This window comes from Anastrepha ludens, chromosome 6 (genome assembly GCF_028408465.1).
Source record: "Anastrepha ludens isolate Willacy chromosome 6, idAnaLude1.1, whole genome shotgun sequence".
Lineage (NCBI taxonomy): Eukaryota > Metazoa > Arthropoda > Insecta > Diptera > Tephritidae > Anastrepha > Anastrepha ludens.
In genome coordinates this window covers 49,844,243-49,861,094 of record NC_071502.1, presented here as the reverse complement: position 1 = coordinate 49,861,094, position 16,852 = coordinate 49,844,243, and the positions used below count along the sequence as shown (strand labels likewise).

At 36.7% G+C, this 16,852-nt stretch overlaps 1 protein-coding gene across 1 annotated transcript in view; it reads right to left on the bottom strand.

The window, feature by feature from the left end:
• LOC128866853 (uncharacterized) overlaps positions 1 to 16,852 on the bottom strand; it is a 94,058-nt gene that overhangs the window by 1,475 nt on the left and 75,731 nt on the right. The window contains exons 6-14 of the mRNA XM_054107867.1: positions 14,725 to 15,778; positions 9,120 to 9,279; positions 8,868 to 8,999; positions 8,500 to 8,749; positions 8,284 to 8,442; positions 4,905 to 5,202; positions 4,466 to 4,837; positions 4,027 to 4,361; positions 3,416 to 3,917 (exon numbers count right to left, since the gene is read on the bottom strand). Of these exons, the coding sequence (XP_053963842.1) occupies positions 3,416 to 3,917; positions 4,027 to 4,361; positions 4,466 to 4,837; positions 4,905 to 5,202; positions 8,284 to 8,442; positions 8,500 to 8,749; positions 8,868 to 8,999; positions 9,120 to 9,279; positions 14,725 to 15,778 (3,262 nt within the window). The remainder of the gene's footprint in view (positions 1 to 3,415; positions 3,918 to 4,026; positions 4,362 to 4,465; positions 4,838 to 4,904; positions 5,203 to 8,283; positions 8,443 to 8,499; positions 8,750 to 8,867; positions 9,000 to 9,119; positions 9,280 to 14,724; positions 15,779 to 16,852) is intronic.

Below are 16,852 nucleotides of genomic sequence, written 5' to 3'. Positions count from 1 at the left end.
TAACGTAACTGTGAATGGTGAGCCCTACCGTGAAATGATATCCAACTTTGTTTTGCCCCAAATGCAGGAGCTTGACTTGCATGACATGTGGTTTCAGGAAGTCGATGCCACATGCCACACAGCACGCGTAACAATGGACTTGTTGAGAGGCGAGTTCGGAGAACATTTTATTTCACGTTCCGGACCTGTCAATTGGCCACCCAGAACGTGCGATATAACGCCTTTAGATTATTTTTTGTGGGGCTATGTTAAAGCTCATGTCTATTCAGACAAACCTGCTTCAATTAACGCATTTATATGTGAGATACCGGCCGAAACATTGGAAAGAGTATGCCAAAATTGGACTAAGCGGATGGACCATTTGAAGCGCAGTCGCGGGCAACATTTGTATGAAATAATTTTCAAACATTAAATTATATGGACTGTACTATCGATTTAAATAAATTTTAAATTTTAAAACGTTCCTATAGCTCTTAAAAAATCACCCGTTATTAGCCACACCTTCACTATATGCGCGGTGTACTCAGGAGCGTTGTCCTGCTAAAAATAATCCCATTTTTTCAGCGCTTTGTAAGAAGGATTTTTAAATATACTTCTTTTGCCATTATTTCATCAATAAAAACAAGATTTCCAACACCTGATGTGGACATGTAGCCGCAAAATGTGATGCCTTCACCACCATGCCTGACCGTTTAAATTATATTTTCTGGATTTAATTCTTCACTTAGCCTCCTCTACACTTTGAGTCGCCCATCATATCCAATTATATTATATTTAGACTCGTCGGAGAAAATTATTATGTCCCAAAAGTCAAATTAGTCTTTAAGTTGATAAGCTCTGGGCAAATTCGAATCTTTTATTTCTATAAGTATTGCTGACAAAGGGTTTTTTTCTAGCATGCCTTATATCCATTTCTTTTGATTGACTTTCGCACTGTAGCCGATGGAATAATGGTGCTTAGAGATGTTTGCAATACAGTAGCTATATTCGGAACACTTTCGAAAGGATTTTTTTCTATTGTTCGCTTGATAAGGCGCTCATCTCTCTCAGTTAACTTCCTAGCATGGCCTGATCTCTGCTCATTTTCAATCCTTTTCTCATTTTTTAATCTTTGTATTACCTTTGGCACTGTTGTTTTACTCCTGCTAATGGTTTTCCCGATTTCTGCATATGATTTTATGTCTTTATGCATGCGTACAACAATTTTTCTCTCCTCCAATGTCAATTATTTTCGAGACATGAGGACACATACAAAAGTAAACACAGATACGCAAAAATGAACAATGAACTTCATCAGTAATACTGAAAATAGTCTGCCAACAAATATTATTTCGAAGCATCGCAAATCAAAACTAGTGTTATTTCACGCTTTGGCTACTTCAAAAGGCGAGCGTATCAACACTTTTGATGTCCGAATTCTTACTTACAGTTACATTTTTGCTTGCCATTGTTGATGCAGCAGACAAAGTTGGTTCTTCTGTTTTTTGGTTACGAATAAGTACAAAGTGTATTATTCATATATTAATAAAGTTTTTCAAACTCTATAATAATGTGAGAAATTTCTTATAATTATTTTTAGAAATGGTAGGTCATTAAGATTTATGCCATGCACTGTAAGTAGTACTCATATACACACATATGTTAATATTCATTTTATTTTTTATTTTTTATTTAATTTCCGAAATCAATAAATAATTGCAAAAGTAACTTTAAAAAATAAAGTTAAATTACAATACAATCCTTATCAAAAAGTTACATTACAATAGACAGTTTAATTGAGCAGAAAAACATAGTTTAGAATTCGATATCTCACTGAGTTCATGAAGAGAGCGAGCAATAACAGTATTGCAGGCATAATTCGTTCTGAACCTATTCAAATGGAACGCATAATTATTCCATAAAGATCAGGTAGGAGCCGAGAAGTTAATTATTTCTAGAAGAGAGGAACAGTCAATTCCGCCCCTGATAATATTAAGCAAAATAATAATATAATAATATTAAGCAACAAAATCGATCGTCTACAATTTAGTTATTTGAGATTAATTAGAAGTAGACGGAGCTTATATGGTGGGTCAGGATCAGCAAAAGCCCATAGCTTTTAAAGCTCGCTTTTGTCGGTTTTGAGTGGTAAGAGGCTTAATCCAATAAATTCCCTACAAGTAATATATAAGCACATCATTCAAAATTTTCACCTTTGATTTGAACTTTTTTTGTTATTATTTAACCTTTCCATGGCACCATTAATAATTTTTCTTGAATAGTACATACGATATTCAAAAAAAAAATTATTGTATTGTAAATTATAATAAAGTTCTGGGTAATTCAGTAATTTTTCTTATACATTTTTCAAGTTGCTCAGGTTTCTACAAAAACAAACTTTTATAAAAAAAAATTATTTTTTTCTTAATAGTAAAGAAAAAAGAAACAAAAATTTCATAGTCAGCAGCCAGACTCGGAAATCGTGTCGACCTGTATTATACTTGCACTAACCACCCTAGCGACTACAAGAACAAAATGCATTAATAGACGCAGCCGTAGCGGCTATCATCATCTAGTTGTCAGAGTGCTGAACAATCTGAAATAGTCGCGGCGGCGTCGAACAGTTTCAACTATTGTATTGTACAACAAAAACTCATCATCAAATATATATAAGGTATAGCTCTCTCTCTCCTTTTCCTCTACGTTATATCTTTTTTCTCTCTCGCGGAACGAAAATGCCCAAAACGTTGTATGGCCTTGAAATTTTACTCTCCATTTTCGCTCGTCCATCGACGCCTAAGAAGTCTCACTTCAAAAACATTAAAAATACATAAGAATTCAATAAAATGTCAAAGTTGTAAATAAGTCATTCAACGCAGTGTATATACCCAGGTAATATTGAGAAAAAGTGTTCTACATCATCTTCAGTCACGACTTGGGCATCCCCACTTTTGCTGATCGCTCGCCACTCTTTTTTGCACTCTTGTGATTTTAATTTCTGCTCGTATACACCTATTTAGTTGCAAAATTATAAACACACTACTATTTTTTTATAAATTTATATTTCATACAACAGCAAAAACCATATAACATAACCGTACAAGTTGCAAACTTTGTAAAAAATTTAAATTAAAATTTTCAAAAATTTCTCAAATTTTTCTTTATATTTTATCAAAACTTTCAACTTCTTAACCAGAATTCTCAGAATTTTTTTGGGTATGCAGCTTTATAGCCTAATGAGTTTTGGGACTTTCAAGTGGCTATAAAATACCGTTGATTTTTGACAAATTTTCTTCGGTGAGATATCACGCCTATCTTCCATACTTTCAAACATGAAATAATAATATAGAATAAAAAACTCAAATATCACCTTGTATAGTAGTATCATTTATAATAATATAATAATAAATAAATCATCACGTTCACATTCTCTTACCTTCCACATGCTCCTGCTCAAAGTCTATTATACTCCTGACAATATTATTTATAAAATCTTGTGTAATCGTCTCCGTAATATTAACCGGATCAAAGTAGAGATAGCTGCGCCGCTGCCGAGCACTGGATTCCGCCGTCTGCTCATCCAGCACGGTTTGCTGTGCTGGCAAAGAACGTCGACTTCGAAACAAGGCCAAACTGATATGCGACTGCTGCAACGGTATATTGTCTGAGCCAAATTCCAAACACTTGCCATTAACGCAATAACGCTCCTCTATATTCGAACATTTGGTGCCAAGTGGAAAATGGCCATATCGGCCATTGACCAAATAGAAACGATATTTTATAAATTCATCTTGGCAACCAACACGACAACTCCTATCTGGCTCGTCAACACTCGCCGCAATTTGCGTGCCATAGCCGGAGAGGCCACGCACCTTTAGTTTGTAGCGGCCACAAGTGTTTTCCGCGTGTTCGGTGGCCGTCAGCAAACGCTCACAAGGCTGCAATAATTCAACCAAAATTAATTCAACAATATAAAAGAAAATAAATTTGAAAAAAAGGTATGTATGTAAAAGAAGTGAAAATTTAATTTGCACAGAATTTGCGTACCTTGGCGGTGTGCGTGCACAGTTGAATGTTGTTGGCACCAGTACGACGCGAGGTCACCACTTGAATGCCCTTCGATTTGGCCATACAACTCGAGTGACAGCCCGATTTGACAATCCACTCCGACTCCGGCGACGCCGTTGCTGCTGATGCTGCCGGGTTCACGAGTACTAAAGAAGCAGAGACAGGGGGTGGCGGCTTCGGTGGTTGTGGCTGTGCCACAGGTTGGGCTGAGTCGCGTAGCGGATAATTGTATTTATTCCACGGTTGATATGTGTCCGATTTACGTTTGTAAGGCGGTTCCCGCTCCTGTCCATGGAAACTGCGCACCGCCACCTCTAAAATAAATATCGAAATACAAATGGTGCGAGGGAGACAGATATGAATTGAAATTCCACAAACTAATGAACCCACTATAAAATAAAGAAATGCAATGACTCACCGTTCTCGTATTTACTGCGATATGTTGTTGGCGCATAGATGTTATAATTTGGTATGTTGTTGTTGCCACTTAAATTTTTATAATTTACCGTCGGACTGCTAGCAGCAGTAGCATGCACTGTATTGTAGCGGCGACTCTCCGATTCCTCTGCCCGTTTTGGCGGCTTGCGTTGCTGGCAAAAGTTCGGATCCAATTTGTAGTAATTTTGTGTGGAATTATCACAAGAAAATTTCTCGCAACGTCCGGCCACACAATAAGAAATATCTTCGGGTTTGTAAAGTATTGAACGACAGCTGGTGCCTTCTGGGAAAGTCCATCGACGCGTTTTGGTGCCATTTGATTTCGTGCGACAATATACTTTGCACGATTCCTCTGCAATAAAAATTTATGAGCTCATATAAATTGCTCGCATAAATATTCAAAAACTTTTGTTACCTACCAATATCGCCAATTATTTGCATTCCTTCGCCCGTCAATTCCGCGTCCGATTTTTGCGCTCGACTGCATTTGTCATAGGCGAATTCGTCGATTGTCATAACGATTTTCAAGCTGTAGCAATTCTTGTCTTTGCACGTCTCATACTTAGCGTTGCTTCCAAGACAACGCCTACGATGATCAACGCATCTACGCGAGTACGTTCGCAGACCAGTGCTGCCTTCGAGTAAGCGACGAGAGGGTCCATAAAGGCAGCCGGACGCACATTCGCTTGCTTCGCTCCACTCACTCCAACTTAAGGGCTGCGTTTAAAGTGAAATATGGGGAATAAAATGAAATGTATATTTAAATTTAACTTCAAAAATGTTGTCATGAGTAAAAACTATTATTTCGAATACAGATAACAATAAAGGGTGGTTATTTAGGGCCTCAATAAAACGAATGCCAAGCATTAGTGTCAATGTTTGGTAGTTAACTACAAAATTTTTTAACTTCACCTGATCACGATTTTGTTTTTTAAATTGGAATTTAAATTTTTTGTGCTAAGACGGCATTAATTTATTTTAAAAATCTTATATTTACATTAGGGGGCACACAAAAGAAGAGTATACAGTTATTTTATCTGATATTTAAAATTTATTATATTTTAAGACTTCTCTTAAAATATTTCGGAAAATATTATGATTTACGTGGGCTGGGCCGATTTAAAAATACCTTTTTTATAAATAAAATTTGTTTCTAAGCACATTTTTCTCAAATAGTCACCTCAGACGATGGAAAAATTTAAGTTTAAAAGGTCTGCATAAAAATGTTAAAAATTTTTTCAGTGTAATCAAAGGAGCAGTGGTGCGTTGTTATTTTCTACAAAAAAAAAACAATTGAGGCGCGAATCGCTTAATTTTCAAGAGATGAAAAGAGTGAACAAATTTATCCAAAATGATGTCCTAATTGTTATGGTCATTCTACAAATAAGCCAGTATTCAGAAAAACTTAAGACCATCTCCAAAATAATTGGATCACTAAGAATGGAATCACTAAGGTTTGAAAGTTTCAGAGCTTCACTATGTGGGGTTATGGGTAAATTCGTAGGTAGTGGCTGAAGTACCAGTCTAGCACTCCCCAAGTAGCACTAAAGCGCCGTTTTGGTACCATTTAAAATTCTATAATGGACAGATATCTACAGCCAACCAGAGCTGTTAATGTAATGTGATTTAGGTTGGAGCACTGCACAGACTGTCGAAGAAATAAGCACCTTAATCGTCTGGCTGCCAAACCTGTACATTTACAGGGAAAGTGCTCAAATGTCTCCCTCTCTGAAAGGTCCCCACAACCTCGGCAATGGATATTAAATGGTAAACCTACCTTTTCTGCGTGTGTGCCGATCCCCCCATGGCTAGTAAACATAGCTAACAGTTTGGGAATTGAACAGCATGGACTCCACAGAACTTTCGGCGTCCTATTTATTCTATTATACTGGGCCCAAAGGGTTTTCGAAATAGCACACGAAGAAATAGAGCTCTATTTCTTCTGCGCTTTACTGAGAAATAAGTTGTGCAATTCCCCTTTAACCGATGATACCTATGACCGGATGGGAGACCTCTGAAACCAATTCAGTCAGTCCCTTCGTGGCAAGCTCATCAGCAATTTATAGCACAGCAATATTCGGCAGATTAAGCAAATAAAAAGATAAATTGGCTGATTTAGAGAAAACCCTGCTTCGACTCCAGATTCCATCTTGGAGCCGTCAGTGAAGACGTCGATCTAATCCAGCATACTTGGAAAGATTACCATGGCACGACCCTCAAACTCCAATTTGTGGTAAATTTCTACTAATATTGTTTTTTTTTTCGGAAATACAAGGCGAAGTCCAAAATTAACAAAACTGAGCCAAAATAGAAACGGCAGGAGCTTTGTTCTGATAACTTGGAGTTATTTATTCCAAATAGTCCCCTCTGGCCTCGCTACACTATTTTGCACGATGTAAAAGCTTTTCGAAAGAGTGTTTCAGGTCATTGACCAGATTGTTCTTCAGTATGTCGGTACAAGGCCTCGATGGACACAAAACGTTTTTCTTCCATGGCCAAATGCAATTTTCCGAATAAGTAGAAGTCACAGAGAGCCTTATAAGTGAATACGGTGAATGATTGCTGGTTAAAATGCGATTTGTAGTCAAAAAATTAGTCACAAGAGGGGATCGATGAGTTGGTGCAATATCATGCAATAATCGCCAGCTTACACCTTCGCGTTATTCAGACCGAATCAGCATCGACTTGATTTTTGACTCCTCCAAACGCGAGTTGTTGGGTGGTGGCTTTTCTGGGACCTTCCATTTGGCACTTTGACGCTTAGTTTCAGGTTCATGTTGGAAACACCACGTTTCATCACCAGTTACAATGTTTTAAAGGAAGTTCTCGTCTTTTCTCGCCTCTTTAATTAGGTTTTTCGAATGTTGAATTCTGAGCAATTTTTGGTCCTCAGTTAACTTGTGCGCAATGAAACATGCACAGACCTTTCGTGAGCCTCAACGATCAGTTAAAATGCAATAAATCGATGTTTTGGAGATATTCAACTTCGATTCCATGAATTTCTGATACATTTTCATTTTTGATAAATTTACAAACGATTTAGATGGAGTTTTCGATGGTTACTGATTTTGGGCGGCCCGTGTCTTCATTATCATTTATGTACTCACAACCAACTCTGACCCGAGATAGACAATCATCGCCATAGGTTTTTTCATCAATACAAATATTTCGGTAAATATTTTACCGATTTTTAAACAAAATTCGATATTGGATCTTTGTTCGAAACTCATTTTTGTACCGATGACACAAACATACTAATACTTTAGACGGAATAACTTCGCTTCCACTGAACCGAATGTCATCAAGCTTTCAGTGGAAGTCAGCCACGGATATAACTTCCAATGCACTAACCCATTAAAAAGATGGTGCAATCAAAAATATTTTTATGACGGCAGCTTTGGTTATTTTTTACTTCATTTATATGCTAAGCATGTCCACTTTAGATTGCAATACAGTTCTGAGAGATTATAAATGTTTCCAGTAACGACAACAATCCCAGGTTTTTCTTAAGTGCTTTTTCACACTGAATACCTATCTAATATCAAACGGGGCGAATCACGGCAGAATTTTCATCAATTCCAGATCAAATAACCCAGACTTTTTTGTAATAATGTATTGTAATTTTTTCAACAATTTTCGTTTTTCAAAATTGTATCATGTGGTACGTTTCTTAAGGCTTCAGCTTCATATTTAAATGGTGATTTAAAATACTTTCAGAAAAAGTTGTGAATATCTGCCCGTTAAACTTTATAAAATAAAATAAAAAATAACAGATAAAAAACAAAACATTTAACTAACCTTATTGTAATTGTACTCATGCAACAAATGACCCATTTTACTGGACTCCAAGAAATTTGCTTTGTCGTAGCCCCCTTTGCCAGCGTTTGAGACCTGTTTCGGCAGATGATATGGCTCTATAAAAGCGGGACGTACAACACAAGTTCCGCTACGACACCACTAATAACAATAATAATTTATTACTAAAATAAAAATTTCGAAGCAATCTTCATCTACCATATTTTGTCCACACTCAGTGCCCTCCAAAGCCGGATGTGATGTCCAAGTATGACGTTCGCGCTGACAATGCAAATCCGTGCATATATCTGATTGCTTTTGATTTTTGGCACGCATTGAGTTGTGCCCATACTTTAGCATACATTGTTGATCGGCATCGAAACGCTCGCCTGGCAGTATGCCCTCAGCAGAGTGATCTAAATTGTTCGCAAACTGACCGTGATCGAATAGACAGCTGCCCAAACCTTTTCTGGAAAATAAATGGAAATGATTGTATTAAAAATTATTTTCTAACCTTTTTATAAAAAAATTAGTTTATTAAGGTTTTTTATTTTTGTGATTTTTAATATGACTTTTCACTTTCCCACCTCAAGAATATCTCCAAATAATCACGTGAACAATCCGACCATGTGGTCTTTCCACTGCCCAATGTGGGCGACATTATATACCGTGTGGGATCGCAATTCCGTTCGCTTATTGTATCATGACGCATGCCAAGGCTAAAGCAAAAAGAAAATTTAAAAACAAGCAAATCAAAATTTCGCCATAAAAACAATTTTACAGCGCCAAAAGGAATCTCAAACTCTTAAATGCTTTTTGCATTTCATGAAATTACTCACTTATGTCCGATCTCGTGCGCCACAACGAAAACACTTTCGAAATGTTTGCCCTCGTTAATAGTGCATGAAGAAGTGTTCGTGCACATGCCGGACACTGGTGCAAGACCAACCACCTGACTAATCTTCTTGCCGCCTTTATCTACCACATACAAGTCGAGACCTGAAGAAGTTAAAAAGAAGAAGTTAAGCAAATTAAAAAGCAGAAAAGGAATTAAAAAGTGGGAAGGAAATTATTACCGAATTATACAAATACATAGGTAAAAAGCATTTGTTCAATTTTCATGATCAGTAATAAAAGATTAATAGAATTATAATATTAAGTACCCCCTTGAAGAACTGCTCAGATCGCCCATCAAGTACTCAAAGATGGGCAAACGTTTTATTAGTATGTTATTACTATGCAAGCATGAAACATTACAATATTCAGCAAAAAAAAAGCAGTACCCGTATGAGCTGGAATAAAATAAAATTTAAATCTTATCTTTAAGTTAATTTTTACCACTAATCTGAAGGACTTTGCGACCATAGACTTCATAAATGAAAATGAGGAGAAAAAATGAAGACAAAAAAATGTGTAAATGAGCTGAATCTGAATCCGGCTTAATGATTTACATTTAGTTGTAATCCTAAAAAAATACCTCAAATCACTATAATTGTATCTTTATTACTTTTCTGCGTTCTTTGAGCCTAATCAGGCTATGGTAGAAGTCAACCAGGTTATAATTAAATTAATAATTTTAAAAACGACGAACCTACTGAGGTGGATTGTGCTGAGATATCTAAGCAAACTTAGGCACATTTGAGTAGAATCAGTTATTAATGTGGACCTGATCGAACGAATTTTTAAGTGTAGGTCCAGTATGCGAGCTAGATCGGAAAATCAATGGAATCCCTTGACCTCAAAATAAATGAAATAAGACGATCAAAGTTGACATGAATTAATTTCAAACTAAACTTTATTATCATAAAACGTTAACCCTATCAGATTATCTTCACCCGACTCGAAAAAAACTGCACTAAACTCCACTAAAATCCTTAAAACAGAACTCAATTCCACAAAAGGCAGAGACGAAGAGAGAAATGAAGAGCAAGAAAGAAAAAAAACTTTAACTTTACATAGATCTTTAGAATATAAAGACACTTAACCAGTACATGTTAAGCCCCATCGTTTGTAAATTGATTAGGGACCAGTGATCAATCCTATCTAACTAAAGATTTCGTGCCCTTTCTACTGATCGAATAACCAAATAGATTCATCTATCCGCGGCTTGCTATTTCTGTCCAGTATTTAAAGTTTAATAAAAAAATGCTGTACTAAGAATTTAATCAACCAAATAATAGGCGAGAGGGCAAGAGGTGCCCTACTTAGTGTTGCCCTCGAAGCAAAACTTTTTCTGTACTTCAGTAGTAGCTATACACTTGTACAAATACAGGGTTTGATTGAAAAGTAATGAGCCTTCTCGCGCGGAGCGTCTGCCAAGCGATCCACTAGAAATCATCGCTCCGCGCGTGAAAGCTGTTTTAAAAGTGTGTTAGGATTTTGCAGTGGCAAAAATGCAGAGATCGTTGGAGCAACGTTACTCGATCAAATTTTGCGAAAAGCTAAACAAAACGAATACCGAAACCATTGGGCTACTCAAGGAGGCTTAGGGGGGCCAATCTCTGTCCAGTGCCCAGGTGAAACGGCGGCACAAGTTGTTCAAGGAAGGCCGGGAGGACGTCGAAGACGAACAGCGATCTGGAAGGCCTTCGAAGACGCAAACAGACGAAAATGTGAACCGGCGCACACCGCCTTCCTCTACACTTCTGCATTGGCCAAGATGGGGGTTCCGGTGCTTCCCCACCCTGCCTACAGCTCAGACCTGTCCCCTCCGGACTTCTTCTTGTTCCCGCGCCTGAAAAGAAAGCTGAAGGGGAGGCGTTTCGACTCCATCGAGGCGATCCAGAAAACTGTGACAGCCGAATTGAACGCGATTCCGGCGGATGAGTTTAAAAAATGTTTCCTGCAGTGGAAGGACCGCTACCAGCGGTGTATTGATGCTCAAGGGTCCTATTTTGAAGAATATTAGTTGTATAAGCCAAAAGGTTTAATAAAACTGCTTAAAAAAAATAAGGCTCATTACTTTTCAATCAAACTCTGTATGTCGAAAAAAATTGTTTGCTTTCCTGATAATTATAAATGGCAGGTACAATTGGTTCAAAACAAATCAGGCTTCAGAATCCCTGAAATTAACTTCAAGAAAGATTTTGCGGTACGGAAAGAGAAGGAGACTGGTAGATTCGACATTGGAATCTACACTGATGATTCTAAGATGCACAGTGGTGTGGGAGCTGGCCTCTATTCGGAGCGAGTCTACTTATTAAAATCAATTCGACTTTCAGACTATTTCAACACCTTCCAGGCAGAACTATTAGCAATCAGAGAAGCATTCCGATCACTAAAATACTACAAAGAAATTATTGCACCATCTTTTCAGACAGTCAATCAGCTATCAAGGCCTTAGATTCCAATTATATTACAAATCTAAACAAGTTTTACAGTGTGGAGATGAACTAGAATTGCTCGGTCATTGGCTTCAAATTACTCTGATATGGGTTCCTTGTCATAAGAATATAGAGGGTATTTAGATAGTACATGAGCTAGCAAAAAAAGATTCCGCACTACACATAACAGAGGCGGTGCTAGTTGCTACCCCATACAACACAATAAAATTATACATACATTGCTTCACACGACCATGCTTTAGCCGAAAGAAGGCAGAAACAAATAACGAGTTGCACTACAGCAAGGAAAACATGGGCGTCATACAACATCCAGACGACGAATTACCTGTTAAGATGCTCTCTCAGGTATAACTGCAACTCGTATAGGTCACCGGAGGGTATGCGATCTTGCAGCCAGAATGGGGCGAAATAAAGTATTTTCCACTATTTATGCGAATGTCCACAGGAATGTCAGCTAAAGCAAGACTACGGTAAGCCTTCCTCTTTCGGTAAGCCTTCCTACAGCAAATTAATAAAATTTAAGATATCTCTATGTTTGCCGTAAAAATTTGTTGTTACACTTGGATATCACGAAAAGGATCTGACTCAAACAAAACAACAACAAGAACACGACATTACACGAAAGCAGTAGTAGTAAAACGGCGCTAGTGGCTTATTAGGATTATTTTAGTAAAAATACTCAACCATTTCAAAAACAGTAACAACAACAGTTGGTTCAACCTCAAGCTGTTCAAAAAAAGCGAAGAAAAGATGTGTAGCAGAAAATCACAAAATGATTTATACAGCTTATGATAAAAACCAGGATCAGTTGACGACCTTTTGCGGAATTTTCATTTACTAATATACGTTGACCCGCTGACAAACAATCCCAAATACCCTTACTTTCTCCACCGCTACAGGGGCCTAGGTTCCTTGTAGCCGCTAGAGTGTTGAAAGCGAGCAGTAAGGCATAACTCCTATGAGGGACTTTAATTGGAGTTATATAAAAAAATAAGTGTTTTCCAAAGAATACAAAAAAAAGTAGAATAGTACAAAAACTAAAATATAAAGTATAATTTTTTTAAAGTATATTTTATGCTTAAAAAACATAAAAAAAACTCTATAGCATAATTTTTATCATTGCGTAAATCTCAAGCTTATCAAATTATTTTTTTTTTAACTTTTTTCAGTTTATTTCTTATTATACTCAAGCCTGCAAATAAACCGAATACTAGCAAAGAGCAGAAATGTGCTGCTCTGCCGTTACGGTAAAAGTTCGAATTAAAAATAGATGAATGATAAGATGTAAATTTTAAATAAGCATTTATATGATTGGTATGGATTTACATGGTTTTTGTTAGACGAAAAGCTAACACACGTACTGAAAAGTCCCGGGCCTAACAGAGAAAACACTTTTTTTGTTCAAACTTAGCTTTATTCATCAACGTAATTTCCATGAAGAACAACGCAATCATTCCAGCGCTGTTCTAACATTTCAATACCACTTTTGTAGAACGATTTATCTTTTGCCTTAAAATAATCCTCAGTTTCAACGATAATCTCTTCATTCGATCAAAATTTATTACCGGCGAGCATTTTTTAGGACTGCCAGCCAGGACAGTTAGTAGTCGCTGGGAGCCAAATCTGGCGAATACGGTGAATGTGGACGCAATTCGAAGTTCAATTCATGTAGTTTTGCCATTGCTCAGAATCATCAACACGTTCCTGTTTTTGATCAACAGTGAGCAAACACGGCACACACTTTGAACGAGCTTTCTCATAGTCAAATGCTCATGCACAATGAAGCCACTTCACTTTTCGATCATTCGAAACGGTTTTGTGGCTTTTTTTATAATATTTTCTGGTGTTACCGCCTCATTTGGACGTCTACTGCGTTGAAAATCATCGGTGTCGCTACGACCACATTTGAAGTTAGCAAACTATCGTTTTATTGTTGCTTCTGATGGAGCAGAGTACCCATAACACTTTTCAAGTCATTGCTTCGCTTGAACAGTATTTTTTCTCATCAAGAAGAAATGTAAAATTAAAACACGAAATTCTTTTTGATCTATTGTTTTGAAAATAACAAAAGTAGAGTCACTCTTAGCCCGACAACCCACGACCTAATGAATAGAATATCATGAAATTTGAACAGCTGTCCTTTTAAGGTATGAACTAATTGAAACAGAGGTGAATGCAATGAAACTAGTGCCATCTATGTGTTAGGCCCCGAGCTTTTCAGCCCATGTGTTATGCTTTGATAAAAAATAATGTGCATTAAAAACATAACACTAGTCAAAATGTTGAAATGGTATCGTTTTGTCGCGGGGTGTATGTTATATACGAAAGAATACTAAGTTACACAATAAGAAATTGACAGATAACGAAATCAGAGAGTGTGAATTTTTCATCTTTGCTTTGTGTGCTAAGTCCCGCTAATGGAGTTTGACCAACAACAAACATGTCAAATACAGAAACAGCAACTTATAAAAAATTGTTCTTTTGTTTTCAAAACTTTAATAGTAATAAGAAAAATTTGTTTAATATTATTAAAGCAAAGTGATAGGAAACACTTGAAAGTTGTACGGCAAGAAAGCAGTAATCCTATTGAATGATTAGTTTTTGATTTATTGCAGTTTGAAAACCAATTTTATAATGTTTTAACACATTTTGGCTTACATGCACGCTTCTTTTATAATTTAATGCAATTTATGTCGAAAAAACCTTTCAGGAAAAATTATCTCTAAAATATGTATCAAAAAACTCGTGCAATTCAAAGTATTCTGAGCGAAGTTATTAGCACACACACATACATATTTTCGGACTTCACTTTGTAAAGCATGGAGATAAAAAAAAAATATGAAAAGAAAAAGAAATTAAAATAATTTATAGGTTTAAATTTTAAATACGCTCGTAGCCAAAACTTCCCGAAGTCAGAGGTGAAGATTTTAAAACTTACAGCTGAAATTATAAATTTTCATCTCAGAAATTATCGAATTTTCGTTGCATATACTTGTGGTCTTTATATAATCATTTTCCTGCAACAAAGAGCCACTTCAAATCAAAAACAAACAACCCAACTTCATCGCTACTCCTCACTACATCAATTTCACACACCCACCTGTCAAGATTACCGCGTGGTCATAATGCATTGTGTCGGTATCCAGCGGCGGATTTAAGCGTTGTTGCCACTCACAAAAATTACTCAAATACGTATCAATATCATCGGAGCGCCGCAAACTAGCCGGATCGTTGTAAAGTATCTCCAAACGTTTTAATACGAAATTGATGCGACGCCCCAATGAACGATCATGATACAACAGCTGTACGGCATTTATCATTGCTAATACGAAACGTATCATTTGGCTTTCGGTATTATCGGGAAAATTCTTTGACATATGCTTGAAGAGATCACGATCGACAAAGATCGCCGTCTCAATGTACAGATCTTGTGGTATCTTCGAATTGCCAGAGGCAATATAGCGACGGCGGCGACGTCGACGTTTTTGACTGTTTTTATTGGTTTCACGGTCATTTTCATTGTTGTTCTTATTGTTTTTATTGTAAGTTGTATCGTTGTGCTCAAGTGGTGGCAATGTTGCATGCGATTGTGTATGGTGATGTTCTTTTTGTTTTCTTTGGCGTTGTTGCAATTTATCTGACTTCGGTTTATTCATTTGTTGTTGCTGTGAGTGTTGCCGATGCAGATGCTGCAGGTGTTGATGTTGGTGATTATGTTGTTGGCGCCGCTGCCACTGCCACTGCTGCTGTTCTACGCTGTTGTGATGATAGTGTGGCTTGTAGCGTAAATTTAATTCCACATATTTTTTTGATTTATCGCCTTTGCCTATGTGATGGTATGTGTAGTTATGTGTTGCTGCTTGTTCGTTTCCTTGATAGAAATCATAATCGGTATTACGTGGGGGACGTGAAGTGTTTCCCAACACAGTGGACGCTAAATCGAAATCATTAATCTCGTTGAAGTCCTCCTCTTCGGGCTCAAAATATAGACTTGTGTTGAGCGCAGTTGCTGCCAGAGGCATTGAGATGGATTCCCTGAAGTTCTTAGGTGGCAAGTGATAGTTGGACTCGAGTATTACGTGGCTAGAGTTACCAAAACGTGCTGGCAATGGATGTATAATATAGTTGGTGGAATTGTGATGAAAGACACCGCGCTGAAATGTGAAAACGAATTTTTAGAAATGGATCATATTAAGCAACTTATGTATGTATAATTATTTACTAACTCTGTATTGGTGTGACGTATTTGTTCTGTATATATAAAGGCTTTTTAGGTAGTTATAACAAAAAGTTCATTGTAAATATAAAATAAAAAAATAATTGCGCATTTGGTCATGAAAGGCTTAAGTTGAGGGACTCCTATAGCTTTAGGTATTAGTACTGAGCGATTTACAACTGATACCTTGACAAGCCACTTGGCAAACCTACAATTGAAGGTTTAAAATCAGCTGCCGGGAAAATTTTGTATTACTTTAAAAGGTCAGAGAAAAGCTTCTGAGTAGCAAAAAGCTTTTTACAATAATATCACAATTTTATATTAGGACATGAAAAAACGACCACGTGCGAGAAAAAAATTGTAAATAAACAAAAAAAAAATTATAAAAAATTACAACAAAAAATGTGTTTTAAACTTCTTAATTAATGTAGGAAACAATTTTTCAAAGCTAAATCACAAAAAAAATCAAACACACAAATTACCATAAACACATTTTTTTACTTCTTAAATATTATAAGTATATGAATAAAAGTTTCAAACATAATTTGGTATAGGAATAAGTTTCCGTCCTCATAAAAGAGGTGTCCCTACTGATCCTATTTTTATGTTCGCTCTAATAATATACTAATGATTTGTCGGGTCTCGATCGCAGTAGTTGACATTCGTTTGAAGCGTAAAGATCCTTTTTTATCTGACGTCAAAAATGTCTACGTTCATTCCGAAAAAACAGCATTTGCGGGAACTAATGTTTAATTATTGCCTTTTAAAAAATGCAGCTAATCAGACACTCCATTAAATACAACGCGAAGTGAAAAATATGGAAAATACTCAACTACAACAATTATTGGATGAAGACGCATGTCGAACCCTTGATGATATCTCTAAAGAGTTGTATGTTGACAGATCAACCGTCGGTAAAAGTTTTCACGTGATGGGAATGGCAGGTAACTGGGTGCCACATCAATTGAAGGAGAGGGATATCGAGAGACGTTTTGTGACGCATGAAATGCTT